Source organism: Oncorhynchus mykiss, chromosome 23 (genome assembly GCF_057628025.1).
Source record: "Oncorhynchus mykiss isolate SJ-2025 chromosome 23, ASM5762802v1, whole genome shotgun sequence".
Taxonomy (NCBI): domain Eukaryota; kingdom Metazoa; phylum Chordata; class Actinopteri; order Salmoniformes; family Salmonidae; genus Oncorhynchus; species Oncorhynchus mykiss.
Genome location: NC_143044.1, coordinates 56,375,883 through 56,394,396, shown reverse-complemented (window position 1 = coordinate 56,394,396; position 18,514 = coordinate 56,375,883). Strand labels below are relative to the sequence as shown.

The window sequence follows — 18,514 nt, the reverse complement described above, 5'->3', positions numbered from 1 at the left end:
GTGCATCATCACTAAGTCAACTGATGTGTATTACATCATCACTAAGTCAACTGATGTGCATTGTGCATCATCACTAAGTCAACTGATGTGCATTGTGCATCATCACTAAGTCAACTGATGTGTATTACATCATCACCACGTCAACTGATGTGTATTACATCATCACTAAGTCAACTGATGTGCATTACATCATCACTAAGTCAACTGATGTGCATTGTGCATCATCACTAAGTCAACTGATGTGTATTACATCATCACCACGTCAACTGATGTGCATTACATCATCACCACGTCAAATGATGTGCATTACATCATCACCACGTCAACTGATGTGCATTACATCATCACCACGTCAACTGATGTGCATTACATCATCACCACGTCAACTGATGTGCATTACATCATCACCACGTCAACTGATGTGTATTACATCATCACCACGTCAACTGATGTGTATTACATCATCACTAAGTCAACTGATGTGCATTACATCATCACTAAGTCAACTGATGTGCATTGTGCATCATCACTAAGTCAACTGATGTGTATTACATCATCACCACGTCAACTGATGTGCATTACATCATCACCACGTCAAATGATGTGCATTACATCATCACTAAGTCAACTGATGTGCATTGTGCATCATCACTAAGTCAACTGATGTGCATTGTGCATCATCACTAAGTCAACTGCTGTGCATTGTGCATCATCACTAAGTCAACTGATGTGTATTGTGCATCATCACTAAGTCAACTGATGTGTATTACATCATCACTAAGTCAACTGATGTGTATTACATCATCACTAAGTCAACTGATGTGCATTGTGCATCATCACTAAGTCAACTGATGTGCATTGTGCATCATCACTAAGTCAACTGATGTGTATTACATCATCACTAAGTCAACTGCTGTGCATTGTGCATCATCACTAAGTCAACTGATGTGTATTACATCATCACTAAGTCAACTGATGTGCATTGTGCATCATCACTAAGTCAACTGATGTGTATTACATCATCACTAAGTCAACTGATGTGCATTACATCATCACTAAGTCAACTGATGTGCATTGTGCATCATCACTAAGTCAACTGATGTGTATTACATCATCACTAAGTCAACTGATGTGTATTACATCATCACTAAGTCAACTGATGTGCATTGTGCATCATCACTAAGTCAACTGATGTGCATTGTGCATCATCACTAAGTCAACTGATGTGCATTGTGCATCATCACTAAGTCAACTGATGTGTATTACATCATCACTAAGTCAACTGATGTGCATTGTGCATCATCACTAAGTCAACTGATGTGCATTGTGCATCATCACTAAGTCAACTGATGTGTATTACATCATCACCACGTCAACTGATGTGCATTACATCATCACTAAGTCAACTGATGTGTATTACATCATCACCACGTCAACTGATGTGTATTACATCATCACCACGTCAACTGATGTGCATTACATCATCACCACGTCAACTGATGTGTATTACATCATCACTAAGTCAACTGATGTGTATTACATCATCACCACGTCAACTGATGTGTATTACATCATCACCACGTCAACTGATGTGCATTACATCATCACCACGTCAACTGATGTGTATTACATCATCACTAAGTCAACTGATGTGTATTACATCATCACCATGTCAACTGATGTGTATTACATCATCACTAAGTCAACTGATGTGTATTACATCATCACCACGTCAACTGATGTGTATTACATCATCACCACGTCAAATAAATGTGAAAGAAAATAAAATGGTTGATGGTTAAGCCAGCTTGTCATGGGGCCTAATTCAGTCTGATTCTGGGGGTTCATTCTCAGTACAGAATGTTTTAGTCATGATGTAAATATCCCTGTAGTAGAGAGCATCCCTACAAAGCAGCAGTGTTGTTGCTGTTTACAACATCTTTTCATTTGAGTCAGTGTAATGAATAAGTTCTGAGGAGATACTGTGTGTCTCCTAAATGGCACCCTCTTCACTATATAGTGTACTACTATGGTACCCTATTCCCTATATAGTGCAATACTTTGAATAAATAGGGAATAGGATGCCATTTGAGACACAGACCAAGCCTACGGGACGTAAACAGTGTGCTGGGAGAGAAGGCAGGGTCCAGCCGCAGCAGCTCTTAATACAGGTTAAAGCTGTCCTGTTTGGATTTCATTTGATTTCTCCTCTGAGTTGGATTTGGAAGCATTATAAACACAGAGGACTAATTTCAGGGTTTTAAGCTGCCGCCCGGCGCTCAGCGATCTCTCTGTCTCTCCTTCTGCTCTCTCTGTCTCCTTCTGCTCTCTCTCTCTCTGTCTCTCTCTCAGTCTCTCAGTCTGTCTCTCTCTCTCTGTCTCTCTCTCCTCCTGCTCTCTGTCTCTCAGTCTGTCTGTCTCTCGCTCTGTCTCTCAGTCTGTCTCTCTCTCTTTCTCTCCTTCTGCTCTCTCTCCTCCTGCTCTCTCTGTGTCTCTCTGTCTCTCAGTCTATCTCTCTCTCTCTTTCTAAAGCCTGGTTGGGAGGACGGGGGGGGGGATGGGTTCTGGAAGAGAGGCGACTCATAAATACAGGAGAGAGCGTGAGTGAGCTGCAAATCAGCTGTCCAGAAACGAGTCCCTCTACGTATCAACGCACTGAGTTTCTATGGAAACATAAACCCGATTAGATGAGCTTTTAAGGCGCTGGAACCTGCGCTGGAAGGACATTTCTAAACCTGTGTTCTGTACGTCATTCAATAAGAAAATACAGTGACAGCGATAATGATAATAACCATTAAGAGAAAGCTAGGTGATAATGTCCTTGCATCGATCACTGGTCAGTGAGGAATTGGAATGAGATGGTCCACACAGCTAGGGGATAGTATGGACCTCTCCATTCTGTGCTGTGGTCTGTTTTGATATGGCCAGGGTAGATAGCTACAGTACAGCTGGGCTTATCCTGCACTTCTTCCTCACCTTACAGCTCAGGGAACTCTTTATAAAGGACAAGCTTTTTGTGTAGAAATACAAGTGTACATGCTTATTTGCTTTCCGTTCATTGTTCATTTTCTATAACTAATAGGGATATCTATACAATAATATCTATAGCTTTCTGTTCATTGTTCATTTCCTATAGCTAATAGGGATATCTATACAATAATATCTATAGCTTTCCGTTCATTGTTCATTTCCTATAGCTAATAGGGATATCTATACAATAATATCTATAGCTTTCTGTTCATTGTTCATTTCCTATAGCTAATAGGGATTCCTATACAATAATATCTATAGCTTTCTGTTCATTGTTCATTTCCTATAGCTAATAGGGATATCTATACAATAATATCTATAGCTTTCTGTTCATTGTTCATTTCCTATAGCTAATAGAGATATCTATACAATAATATCTATAGCTTTCTGTTCATTGCACAGTTGATGTCCTGTATTGAAGTGAGCCGATTGGTGTTTGTCTGAGCCAGCAGCTGCAGAGCAGCAGAACCCAGGGTGTTCCGTAGTGGTAGTCCTATGGGAATTCACTGAGCTGAGCAGCAGAACCCAGGGTGTTCCGTAGTGGTAGTCCTATGGGAATTCACTGAGCTGAGCAGCAGAACCCAGGGTGTTCCGTAGTGGTAGTCCTATGGGAATTCACTGAGCTGAGCAGCAGAACCCAGGGTGTTCAGTAGTGGTAGTCCTATGGGAATTCACTGAGCTGAGCAGCAGAACCCAGGGTGTTCAGTAGTGGTAGTCCTGTGGGAATTCACTGAGCTGAGCAGCAGAACCCAGGGTGTTCCGTAGTGGTAGTCCTATGGGAATTCACTGAGCTGAGCAGCAGAACCCAGGGTGTTCAGTAGTGGTAGTCCTATGGGAATTCACTGAGCTGAGCAGCAGAACCCAGGGTGTTCAGTAGTGGTAGTCCTATGGGAATTCACTGAGCTGAGCAGCAGAACCCAGGGTGTTCAGTAGTGGTAGTCCTATGGGAATTCACTGAGCTGAGCAGCAGAACCCAGGGTGTTCCGTAGTGGTAGTCCTATGGGAATTCACTGAGCTGAGCCTCAGCTGAAGCAGAAACAATTATCACACCAGCTCTCCATCCTCTCCACGCTAAGAAGAGCCAGTCCCCTCATGTATCATCAACATTCTGCATCCCAAATGGGAACCTATTGCCTATGTTGTGGGAGCCAAATGGGACCCTATTCCCTATGTAGTGCACTACTTTTGACTAGGGCCCATAGGGCTCCCATCGGGCTCCCATACAGTAGGTAGTGTACTATATAGAACAGGGGTCCCCAACTACAGTACATTCAGCCAAGGGACGATTTTGTCTTGAGTGGATGGTCAGGGGGCCGGAACATAGTTACAAATCATTTGCACACTGCACATTGACCGCAAGTAGCACAAACAGATAGAGTATTTTTTGACAAAAACAGAATCATTTCAAACCTTGATTACATCGGTATATGTCTCGCTATTTACGCATAGGAACACATATTTCCTCAAATAAAATCACTTGGAGCTGATTTCCTAGTCTTTTTACAGTTTTTTTTTACGCCCAACAATGAAAATCCAACAACAACAACCAAAAATAGATTTTATAAAAACTTTGTTTTTTTTTGCTCAGAAAACATGAGGGGAGGAAGAGGTACAAATGATACATCCTGCGTGCCACCAGCTGGGGAACCCTGATATAGAGAAGAGGATGCCATTTGGAACGGACCCTCAGTCTCCACGTCTCCTCACCAGAAATCCCTAGCAACGCTCCATCAGATCAGGGCCATGTTCATTAGGGCACAGCGTAGCAAAAATGTTTGTTTGTTTCTTATGTTTCTTATTGGAACAGTCTAGGTAGTCCCTCCCTTGTTTTATTTAGTCTGTTTTCTTCCGTTTGTTGTGTAACAAAATGGCGACTCCATGGTTCTTTTCCACACACTCAATCCAGGAACCCATTTTTACAACATCTGTAGTGTACATTACTTTTCATTTAAACAATTTTAAAAAATGTTTTTTGAAATGTTTCTTATTGGAACAGTCTAGGTAGTCCCTCCCTTGTTTTATTTAGTCTGTTTTCTTCCGTTTGTTGTGTAACAAAATGGCGACTCCATGGTTCTTTTCCACACACTCAATCCAGGAACCCATTTTTACAACATCTGTAGTGTACATTACTTTTCATAAAAAAAAAAAAAAAACGTTGTGTTTTTTTTGATAACATGAAGACAGAGAAGGTTATATGACATCATTTCCTTTAACTTACTTTCATCCGATACTGGGGTTTCCTCCACATTCCTGATGTAGTCATCCTAGAGAGAATGTGAGAATCGGAGTAGTGTCACTGCAGAGTTGCAGAGCGTAGTGTAAACAACAACAACAACAACAACAACAACAACATATCCAAGGACAAAACAGAAGATCACAGACGGTCTCACTCTCTGTAAAGTGGTGATTTTAGCTTCCTCCCTGTCACACAGGGAATATACACTCTCAGAATGAGTGTGCACCAAACGGAACCCTATTCTTTATTATTGCTCACTACTTCCCTATATAGTGCCATATAATAGTAGTGATAGTGACTGGTCTCTGGGGGTGTTAGACTGTTCTCTGGGGGTGTTTGACTGGTCTCTGGGGGTGTTAGACTGGTCTCTGGGGGTGTTAGACTGGTCTCTGGTTGTGTTTGAGGGTTAGAATTATGATAAAAATGCTAAATCTCCCATAGTATCCATTTCTACTGACCCGTGTGCGTGTATGTGTGTGTGTGTGTGTGTGCGCGTGTGTGTGTGTGCGTGTGGATGAGGACCCACAGGATTATGTTTGTTACGACTGGCTTGGCCTTATCCTACACTGGGATCCCAGCAGTATAACACAGAGCTCTCAAGTCAAGCTGAACAACTTAAGCCAAAGGCGTTTCATATATTCAGAGGAAGTGTTGAGACAGACGAGATCCATTAAAGGGATACGTCTCAAATGGAACGCTGTTCCCTTTATAGTGCACTACGTTTTCACCAGGGCCAGTTTATAGGGAACACGGTGCCAATTGGGTCACATGCATAAATCTATATTTCTGGGCTGTTGAAGTGTAATAGTTTAATGTCTGGTGTTATAATGCAGCTAGGCAGTTTAATGTCAGGTGTTATAATGCAGCTAGGCAGTTTAATGTCAGGTGTTATAATGCAGTTTGGCAGTTTAATGTCAGGTGTTATGATGCGGTTTGGCAGTTTAATGTCAGGTGTTATAATGCGGTTTGGCAGTTTAATGTCAGGTGTTATAATGCGGTTTGGCAGTTTAATGTCAGGTGTTATAATGCAGCTAGGCAGTTTAATGTCAGGTGTTATAATGCAGTTTGGCAGTTTAATGTCAGGTGTTATAATGCGGTTTGGCAGTTTAATGTCAGGTGTTATAATGCGGTTTGGCAGTTTAATGTCAGGTGTTATAATGCAGCTAGGCAGTTTAATGTCAGGTGTTATAATGCAAATAGGCAATTTAATGTCAGGTGTTATAATGCAGCTAGGCAGTTTAATGTCAGGTGTTATAATGCGGTTTGTCAGTTGAACTAAGACCATGAGACATAATAAGTGATACTTTTCATGAATCAATGGCTAGCTAGCTAGAAGTAGCTAGCTTGCTCCTATCAAGCAGAAACATTGACTACTCTTGATTGAAAAGGGCAGGTAACATCTGCAGTCCAAAGAGAGAGAATTGGACAGATTCCCAAATCCTCCTCCTCCGGTTTAAAGAGAAACGTCAACATGAAAAGGCCGAACAGACAAACCGGATCTAGAAGGTTTTTACTAACCTCAACTTCCTGTAGTGATGAACGGTGACGTGGGAGAGGAGAGAAAGAAAGAGAGAGAGAGAAAAGCAGAAGGTCATTGTTAGAGTAAAGAAAATTACTTCTTCACAAAAACATTACCATTGAAGTTTTCCCCATTCAGAGCTTGATTCAGCAACGGCAGCAGCAGTTAAACTGTCAACTCCTAATGCACACTGATTGAAAATACAGGCCTTAGTCTGCCTGCTTCTTATCCTGCGGGAATCTGCCTCCTTTCAGAAGACATTTGGAGGGGATTATAGGGCCCTATTAACCCTCCCACACACTGACACACACACGCACACACACACGCACGCACGCACCCACGCACACACACACATATACACGCAGTATGAGGATTGTGGCCTATTAAGGAAAGGATGATCAGGTTCCACTTCTATCAGTTGGCAGGGGGCCCAATCACCACCTAGCACAGATCATTCTCTCCCTGTTTACCAGCAGCTGCCCAATCACCACTTAGCACGGATCATTCTCTCCCTGTTTACCAGCAGCTGCCCAATCACCACCTAGCACGGATCATTCTCTCCCTGTAGCTGCCCAATCACCACCTAGCACGGATCATTCACTCCCTGTTTACCGGCAGCTGCCCAATCACCACCTAGCACGGATCATTCTCTCCCTGTTTACCAGCAGCTGCCCAATCACCACCTAGCACGGACCATTCTCTCGCTGTTTACCAGCAGCTGCCCAATCACCACCTAGCACGGATCATTCTCTCCCTGTTTACCAGCAGCTGCCCAATCACCACCTAGCACGGATCATTCTCTCACTGTTTACCAGCGCGGCTGCCGACACTGTCTGTCCACCTGTCATGTCTACAGTCTGTCTGTCCACCTGTCATGTCTACAGTCTGTGAAGTAGTGCTATCAACCAAGAAAACTAGAAAACTGTCTGGAGTCATCAAAGTCAATGGACCGCAGGGCACCAAGCGGCCGACGAAGTGATTTGGATTTCCTTCAACGTTAAGTAGGAACAAAACACACTGAGTATGGACTGAGTTGGTGTCCCAAGCGGGCCGATACGGCCCTGATTAAAAGTATATGTAGTGCACTACACAGGGAATAGGGTAGAATTTGGGACACAGGACACTCAGTGTCACAGAATTGACGGGATAGACAGTTGGTATTTGGTGTAAAATACACCATTGAGTTAACACAGGAAGTCCTTTCATTTATTCCATTTCACTGTTCTGGAATCAGTCCAAGGTCATTTACACAACAACACACACACACACACACACACACACACACACACACACACACACACACACACACACACACACACACACACACACACACACACACACACACACACACACACACACACACAAACACACACAAACAAACACACACACAAACAAACAAACACACACCACAGCCCTACCATATTTGTTCTATCATTCACTGGCCCGCCCCCCTGTATTCAGCAGAAATACAGCCCAGCCCCTTCCCTTCCTCCCGTAACTCAAGCTAGTAAATAAACATCGTTCTCTGTCTAGTTAGCAGTACTGAGAACCTATGTACAATATATCACTATGGGATGTTTACAGCCCACACAGGGAGAGCCAGAGAGGCAGCCCGCATCCCAAATGGTGCTCTATTCCCTACACAGTGCACTACTTTTAACCAGAGCCCTATATAGGCCCTGGTCCATATAGGGAACAGGGTTCCATTTGGTACGCTGCCCCACAGAGAGGCAACGGGAGGAAGGCTATAAAGTCTGACGTCAGGTTACATCACAGAGCAGAGCAGAGTCGTAGGACTTCACCATTTCATTTCAGACCAGGCCGTTTCTCTAAGGTAAATAACATGTTTTGTGTTGTCAGTAAATTGACAAGTCCCATATCTATTAAACTCTATATCATCTGGTTCTATATCTATTAAACTCTATATCATCTGGTTCCATATCTATTATAGTCTATATCATCTGGTTCTATATCTATTATAGTCTATATCACCTGGTTCTATATCTATTATAGTCTATATCACCTGGTTCTATATCTATTATAGTCTATATCACCTGGTTCTATATCTATTATAGTCTATATCACCTGGTTCTATATCTATTAAACTCTATATCATCTGGTTCTATATCTATTAAACTCTATATCATCTGGTTCCATATCTATTATAGTCTATATCATCTGGTTCTATATCTATTATAGTCTATATCACCTGGTTCTATATCTATTATAGTCTATATCATCTGGTCCCATATCTATTAAAGTCTATATCACCTGGTCCCATATCTATTATAGTCTATATCACCTGGTTCTATATCTATTAAAGTCTATATCACCTGGTTCTATATCTATTAAAGTCTATATCACCTGGTTCTATATCTATTATAGTCTATATCACCTGGTTCTATATCTATTATAGTCTATATCACCTGGTTCTATATCTATTATAGTCTATATCACCTGGTTCTATATCTATTATAGTCTATATCACCTGGTTCTATATCTATTATAGTCTATATCACCTGGTTCTATATCTATTATAGTCTATATCACCTGGTTCTATATCTATTAAACTCTATATCATCTGGTTCTATATCTATTAAACTCTATATCATCTGGTTCCATATCTATTATAGTCTATATCATCTGGTTCTATATCTATTATAGTCTATATCACCTGGTTCTATATCTATTATAGTCTATATCATCTGGTCCCATATCTATTAAAGTCTATATCACCTGGTCCCATATCTATTATAGTCTATATCACCTGGTTCTATATCTATTAAAGTCTATATCACCTGGTTCTATATCTATTAAAGTCTATATCACCTGGTTCTATATCTATTATAGTCTATATCATCTGGTTCTATATCTATTAAAGTCTATATCAACTGGTTCTATATCTATTATAGTCTATATCATCTGGTTCTATATCTATTATAGTCTATATCACCTGGTTCTATATCTATTAAAGTCTATATCACCTGGTTCTATATCTATTATAGTCTATATCATCTGGTTCTATATCTATTAAAGTCTATATCACCTGGTTCTATATCTATTAAAGTCTATATCACCTGGTCCCATATCTATTATAGTCTATATAACCTGGTTCTATATCTATTAAAGTCTATATCACCTGGTTCTATATCTATTAAAGTCTATATCACCTGGTTCTATATCTATTATAGTCTATATCATCTGGTTCTATATCTATTAAAGTCTATATCATCTGGTTCTATATATATTATAGTCTATATCACCTGGTTCTATATCTATTATAGTCTATATCATCTGGTCCTATATCTAGTATAGTCTATATCATCTGGTTCCATATCTATTAGTGTCTATATCACCTGGTTCTATATCTATTATAGTCTATATCACCTGGTTCTATATCTATTATAGTATATATCACATGGGTCTATATCTATTAAAGTCTATATCACCTGGTCCTAAATCTATTAAAGTCTATATCACCTGGTTCTATATCTATTATAGTATATATCACATGGGTCTATATCTATTCACGTCTATATCACCTGGTTCTATATCTATTAAAGTCTATATCACCTGGTTCTATATCTATTAAAGTCTATATCACCTGGTTCTATATCTATTAAAGTCTATATCACCTGGTATTAAAGTCGATATCACCTGGTTCTATATCTATTATAGTATATATCACCCGGATCTATATCTATTAAAGTCTATATCACCTGGTTCTATATCTATTAAAGTCTATATCACCTGGTATTAAAGTCGATATCACCTGGTTCTATATCTATTAAAGTCTAGATCACCTGGTTCTATATCTATTAAAGTCTATATCACCTGGTTCTATATCTATTAAAGTCTATATCACCTGGTATTAAAGTCGATATCACCTGGTTCTATATCTATTAAAGTCTAGATCACCTGGTTCTATATCTATTAAAGTCTAGATCACCTGGTTCTATATCTATTATAGTATATATCACCTGGTTCTATATCTATTATAGTATATATCACCTGGTTCTAAATCTATTAAAGTCTATATCACCTGGTTCTATATCTATTATAGTCTATATCACCTGGTTCTATATCTATTATAGTATATATCACCTGGTTCTAAATCTATTAAAGTCTATATCACCTGGTTCTATATCTATTAAAGTCTATATCACCTGGTTCTATATCTATTATAGTATATATCACCTGGTTCTATATCTATTAAAGTCTATATCACCTGGTTCTATATCTATTAAAGTCTATATCACCTGGTCCTATATCTATTAAAGTCTATATCACCTGGTATTATAGTCTATATCACCTGGTTCTATATCTATTAAAGTCTATATCACCTGGTCCTAAATCTATTAAAGTCTATATCACCTGGTTCTATATCTATTAACGTCTATATCACCTGGTATTAAAGTCTATATCACCTGGTCTCATATCTATTAAAGAGATATATGCCCAGGTGATACAGACTAATAATTAGTCTATATCACCTGGTCATACACTGAGTGTACAGAACATTAGGAACACCTGCTCTTTCCATGACACAGACTGACCAGGTGAATCCAGGTGAAAGCTATGATCCCTTATTGATGTCACTTGTTAAATCCACTTCAATCAGTGTAGATGAAGGGGAGGAGACGGGTTAAATAATGATCTTTAAGCCTTGAGACATGGATTGTGTCTGTGTGCCATTCAGAGGGGGACTGGGCAAGACAAAACATATTGAATTGTCTTTGAACAGGAAATGGTAGTAGACGCCTGGCGCAACGGTTTGAGTCAGGCGCAACGGTTTGTGTCAAGAACTGCAACACTGCTGGGTTTTTCATGCTCAGCAGTTTCCTGTGTGCATCAAGAATGGTCAACCACCCAAAGGACATCCAGCCAACTTGGCACAACTGTGGGAAGCATTTGAGTCAACATGGGCCAGCATCCCTCATGTTATCCTGTCTATTATCCTGTTTGTTATCATGTTAGCTTGTCTGTGATCATGTCTGTTATCCTGGTAGCCTGTCTGTGATCTTGTCTGCTATCCTGTCTGTTATCCTGTTAGTCTGTTTGTTATCATGTCTGTTATGCTGTTATCCTGTCTGTGATCCTGTCTGTTATCCTGTTTGTTATCCTGTCTAGCATCCTGTTATCCTGTCTGTCATCGTGTCTTAAAATGGCCTCTCTATTCTCCTGGTTTTCAGTGTAGAGGGAGAAGTGAACCAACTGCCAACCTTTAACAGCAACACAGCAGCACAGCAGCACAGCAACACAGCAGCACAGCAACACAGCAACACAGCAACACAGCAGCAGATCAGCACAGCAGCACATCAGCACAGCAACACAGCAGCACATCAGCACAGCAACACAGCAGAACAGCAGCACAGCAGCACAGCAGCACAGCAGCAGATCAGCACATCAGCACAGCAACACAGCAACACAGCAACACAGCAGCACAGCAACACAGCAGCACAGCAACACAGCAACACAGCAGCACAGCAGCACAGCAACACAGCAGAACAGCAACACAGCAGCACAGCAACACAGCAGCACAGCAACACAGCAGCACAGCAGCACAGCAACACAGCAACACAGCAGCACAGCTTAATAATGGAACTGCATTATATGGACATTTCAGCGAGGCTTCAGCTAGCTAACATATTAAACATCTCATTGAAGATGACGCTTTGGAACATAGCTACTGCATTAAGTAAAAAAAACTGCTGTGCGATTTAAGTAGCAAACTATTTCAGAGAGGAATGTTCATAGAATCCTAGCCGTGGGAAGTAGAGGTGCTGAGGATGCTGCTTCACTAAAGTAGTGGGCCTTTTACGAGTCTTGTATTAACGGACCAATATAGCTGTCTGTAGAGTGGAGGGGGGGGGGGGGGGTGTGTATCTCTTCACTTCGGCAACACTGACGTTGTCCTTCGTGCCACTAAAGCATATTGAATTTGAATTGAGAGAGAGAGAGAGGCTGAGAAAGAGAGAGAGGCTTGGGCAAGGGGAGAGAGATAGAGAGAGAGAGAGAGAGAGAGAGAGAGAGAAAAAAAAAAGAGGCTGTGGGAAGGGAGAGGCTGGGCTGAGAGAGAGGGAGAGAGAGAGAGAGAGAGAGAGAAAGAAAAAGAGGCTGTGGGAAGGGAGAGGCTGGGCCGAGAGAGAGGGAGAGAGAGAGAGAGAGAGAGAGAGAGAGATTGTGGGGAGCAGTGACCAGTGGTGGTATGATATTCACTCTACGGAGCAGAGGTCCCTTGAGTTATGTGATTCATATCATGGATAGCACCTCTCCTGCTGTTGGTCCACAGCCCTGTAATATAGCTGGTGTAAAACAGCAGTAATGGATCCTCTGACTGGCCAGATGCTGTGTTCTGCTCCTCCAGGAACACTATTAGCCTGGAAATGTCTGGCCACAACCTGCCTGACTGAGCTGCTCTGAATTCACGTCTATCTCACCTAACAGCACAGGCCTGGTGAGGGGGTCCGTTTAGGATTTAAATACCCACTGCCACCCCCTCCCCCTTACTCCATAGGTCACGTAGGTTTCCTCCCAAATGGCACCATATTCCCTACATAGTGCACTACTTTTGACATTTGGGACACAAAGACAATGCCATCTAGTCAGAGGCTCATTTCACCTGCAACAAAGTGCTAAATAAGGGGTTGTTTGAAAGTCGCTCATATAAACATTGCCAAAAATGTCTGTCTGAAATGGGTGTTCTGTCTGGAATGGGTGTTCTGTCTGAAATGGGTGTCCTGTCTGAAATGGGTGTTCTGTCTGGAATGGGTGTTCTGTCTGGAATGGGTGTTCTGTCTGAAATGGGTGTTCTGTCTGGAATGGGTGTTCTGTCTGAAATGGGTGTTCTGTCTGGAATGGGTGTTCTGTCTGAAATTACTATTCTGTCTGAAATGACTATGTTCCAGCAACACTTAGCACAAACACCCCACCATAACTCCTCTAGATGGGGTGCCTCCAGACAGCCCTGTCACTGAGACTTATTAGCCTGGTCACAGTGCCCTGTCACTGAGACTTATTAGCCTGGTCACAGTACCGTGTCACTGAGACTTATTAGCCTGGTCACAGTACCGTGTCACTGAGACTTATTAGGCTGGTCACAGTACCCTGTCACTGAGACTTATTAACCGGGTCACAGTACCCTGTCACTGAGACTTATTAACCGGGTCACAGTGCCCTGTCAATGAGACTTATTAACCTGGTCACAGTGCCCTGTCACTGAGACTTATTAGCCTGGTCACAGTGCCCTGTCACTGAGACTTATTAACCTGGTCACAGTGCCCTGTCACTGAGACTTATTAGCCTGGTCACAGTGCCCTGTCACTGAGACTTATTAGCCTGGTCACAGTGCCCTGTCACTGAGACTTATTAGCCTGGTCACAGTGCCCTGTCACTGAGACTTATTAGCCTGGTCACAGTGCCTCTGAGAAATGCACAACTCTGAAAACAGGCCTCTGTGAAATGCACCACTCTGTGAAATGCACCACTCTGTGAAATGCACCACTCTGTGAAATGCACCACTCTGAGAAATGCACCACTCTGAAAACAGGCCTCTGTGAAATGCACCACTTGCCAAAATGCTTGGCACTGGGAAATTCATGTTACTTTGTCAGGGAGGGTAACACTGATGTCTCTGCTCTCTGTCAGGGAGGGTAACAGTGATGTCTCTGCTCTCTGACAGGGAGGGTAACAGTGATGTCTCTGCTCTCTGACAGGGAGGGTAACAGTGATGTCTCTCCTCTCTGACAGGGAGGGTAACAGTGATGTCTCTCCTCTCTGACAGGGAGGGTAACAGTGGTGTCTCTCCTCTCTGACAGGGAGGGTAACAGTGATGTCTCTGCTCTCTGACAGGGAGGGTAACAGTGATGTCTCTCCTCCCTGACAGGGAGGGTAACAGTGATGTCTCTCCTCTCTGAGTGCATTGTAAACTCCTCTCCACTGCCAGCAGTGATTTTCACAGTGATGGAGTTAGCTCTCCTCTCTGAGTGCATTGTAAACAGCAGTGATTTTCACAGTGATGGGAGTTAGCTCTCCTCTCTGAGTGCATTGTAAACAGCAGTGATTTTCACAGTGATGGAGTTAGCTCTCCTCTCTGAGTGCATTGTAAACAGCAGTGATTTTCACATTGATGGAGTTAGCTCTCCTCTCTGAGTGCATTGTAAACAGCAGTGATTTTCACAGTGATGGAGTTAGCTCTCCTCTCTGAGTGCATTGTAAACAGCAGTGATTTTCACTCTCTCTCTCTCTCTAGGAACCAGCAGGTTTTGAAATGAGAGAGAAGGTGAGTTGTAGCCCCACAGCCGTTATCCACATAGAAATGCATTAAGAGCGTTTCAAAAGGGAACTATATGGATCAGTCCAGGCCTGTAGAATGCACAATAGTGAAGCACAGCGGTTTCTCACCTGGACATGAAGAAGGGAACTAAAGTGTATCATTCTGTCCAGGTCTGGACATGAAACAGATTTTCACAGCTGAAATATTTTGCAAATTTTTATTTTTCTCTCTCAAAGCAAAGCGATTCCTGGGACGGCTCTCTGAGATGTGGCAGTCGAGACGTTCCCTGTTTCTTTCATTCAGCCATGACCATGAGGACAGACACACACACACACAAAAACCCTCAAAAAGACATCCTGCCAAACAACATTTGGTTTTCTGCCATTGGTTGAACATGACCTCATTTCAGGAAGTTGCATCACAAAGACGTGTTGTGTTTCCTCCCACATGCTCTAATGCTCAGAGTCTTCCAACTAGGGACCTCTAATCATGGAGCAGCGTTGGCACATCAAAAGACCACACACGCACTCACACGCACACGCGCGCACGCACACACACACACGCGCGCACGCACACACACACACACACACACACACGGGACATAAAGTACAGTACTGTAGGTGCAGCAGGACGGAGCGAGGCTCTGCATGCTCTGAGACATCCTGTAATTGGAGAAGAATTCTGAGGAAAGGATTCTGAGGAAAGAATTCTGAGGAAAAGATTCTGAGGAAAAGATTCTGAGGAAAAGATTCTGAGTAAAGAATTCTGAGGAAAGGATTCTGAGGAAAAGATTCTGAGGAAAAGATTCTGAGGAAAAGATTCTGAGGAAAGGATTCTGAGGAAAGGATTCTGAGGAAAGGATTCTGAGGAAAAGATTCTGAGGAAAGGATTCTGAGGAAAAGATTCTGAGGAAAGGATTCTGAGGAAAGGATTCTGAGGAAAGGATTTTGAGGAAAAGATTCTGAGGAAAAGATTCTGAGGAAAGGATTCTGAGGAAAGGATTCTGAGGAAAAGATTCTGAGGAAAGGATTCTGAGGAAAAGATTCTGAGGAAAGGATTCTGAGGAAAGGATTCTGAGGAAAGGATTCTGAGGAAAGGATTCTGAGGAAAAGATTCTGAGGAAAGGATTCTGAGGAAAGGATTCTGAGGAAAGGATTCTGAGGAAAGGATTCTGAGGAAAAGATTCTGAGGAAAGGATTCTGAGGAAAGGATTCTGAGGAAAGGATTCTAAGGAAAGGATTCCAGTAGAAAACTAGCCTCCTCTCTTCCTCTCCACTCTTCTTCTCTCCATTCAACGGCATTGTTTAGCTAATGGAGGTGAGAAAAACACACACACCTTTGGGATCGCAGGCAGCTTATGCATGAGGAGTCTATCTACAGTGCCTTCGGAAAGTATTCAGACCCCTTGACTTTTTCCACATTTTCTTACGTTACAGCCTTATTCTAAAATGTAGGGAGTTTCTCCCATTCTTCTCTGCAGATCCTGTCAAGCTCTGTCAGGTTGGATGGGGAGCGTCGGTGAACAACTATTTTCAGGTCTCTCCAGAGATGTTCGATCGGGTCCAAGTCTGGGCTCTGGCTGGGCCACTCAAGGACATTCAGACACTTGTCCCGAAGCCACTCCTGCGTTGTCTTGGCTGTGTGCTTAGGGTCATTGTCCTGTTGGAAGGCGAACCATCGCCCCCAGTCTGAGGTCCTGAGCGCTGTTGAGCAGGTTTTCATCGAGTATCTCTCTGTACTTTGCTCCGTTCATCTTTGCCTCGATCCCGACTAGTCTCTCAGGCCCTGCCGCTGAAAAACAACCCCCACAGCATGATGCTTCCACCAGCACGATTCACTGTAGGGATGGTGACAGGTTTATTACCGGTGAAAGAAATGGCTCTGAAGTGCTTATTCTGTGTGTATCTTCAGTTCTAAGTCATGATGCAACATGGGTGGGTGATGCTACAGTGTTCTTCCGTGTGACATTACAAATGAATAACCACAACATGGTCTGCATCCCAACAACACCATATTCCCTCTAAAGTGCACTACTTTAGAACCAGAGCCCTACTGACCTGTTGAAAGCATTACAGATATAGTCATAGTCTCTTCGTCTGATTTATAATGTCATCTAAATCCCCCAAATGAATTCAGCTGGGATTGAAAACAGATCTACTGATTTGTAGAATGTTTGGCTCATTCTTTTAAATTACCCTTTTGCGTGGATTCCAATTGGTAGTTACAGTCTTGTCCCATCGCTGCAACTCCCCTACGGACTCGGGAGAGGTGAAGGTCGAGAGCCGTGCGTCTTCCCGAAACACAACACAGCCAAGCCGCACTGCTTCTTGACACAATGCCCACGTAACCCGGGAAGCCAGCCGCACCAATGTGTTGAAGGAAACACTTGTACACCTGGCCACCGTGACAGCGTGCATAGCATCATGCCCGCCACAGGAGTCACTAAAGCGCGATGGGACAAGAACCTCCCTGCCGGTCAAACCCTTCCCTAACCCGGACGACACTGGCTGCAACAGAGCCTGGACTCAAACTAGGATCTCTGGTGGCACAGCTGGCAATGCGATGCAGTGCCTTAGACCACAGCACCACCCGGGAGTCTGTTTTCTCATTCTGATCACATTTGAGGGTGTTTTCCCATTTTAATGAACATTTGGGGTCAATATGAAATAGGCTTACTGGCTAGGTCATATGGAGACAGATTCATCTCCATTTATAAACTGTTATTAATTATCATGGAATGGCTGAGAGCAAACGATGATGATAACCATCACAGAGTGTGTGTGTGTGTGTGTGTGTGTGTGTGTGTGTGTGTGTGTGTGTGTGTGTGTGTGTGTGTGTGTGTGTGTGTGTGTGTGTGTGTGGTCACAGGGTTCCTTACAGGACACTAAATCACAGGGATGCCAAGGTAAATACACTCCCTGGCTAATTATCTGTCTGTCTGTCTGTGAGGGGAATGAGAACAAATGGCATTGTGCTGGCCCCTGATAAGTGGAAAAAGTACCCCATTGTCCTACTTGAGTAAAAGTAAAGATACCTTAATAGAAAATGACTCAAGTAAAAGTGAAAGTCACCCAGTAAAAACGCTACTTGAATAAAAGTCTACAAATATTTGGTTTTAAATATACTTAAGTTTCAAAAGTAAATGTATAAATCATTTCACATTCCTTATATTAAGCAAACCAGACGGCACGATATTCTTGTTATTTACATTTACGGATAGGCAGGGGCCACGCTCAAACATCATTTAAAAACAAAGCATTTGTGTTTAGTGAGTCCTCCAGATCAGAGGCAGTAGGCATGACCAGGGATGTTCTCTGTTTAGTGAGTCCTCCAGATCAGAGGCAGTAGGGACGACCAGGGATGTTCTCTGTTTAGTGAGTCCTCCAGATCAGAGGCAGTAGGGATGACCAGGGATGTTCTCTGTTTAGTGAGTCCTCCAGATCAGAGGCAGTAT

General features: G+C 42.5%; 1 protein-coding gene across 1 annotated transcript in view; it reads right to left on the bottom strand.

Moving 5' to 3' along the window:
- The window catches only part of LOC118966076 (testican-2), a 113,546-nt gene that overhangs the window by 73,691 nt on the left and 21,341 nt on the right, over positions 1–18,514 (bottom strand). Inside the window, exon 2 of the mRNA XM_090217729.1 lies at positions 5,249–5,294. Coding sequence (XP_090073855.1) covers positions 5,249–5,294 — 46 coding nt within the window. The remainder of the gene's footprint in view (positions 1–5,248; positions 5,295–18,514) is intronic.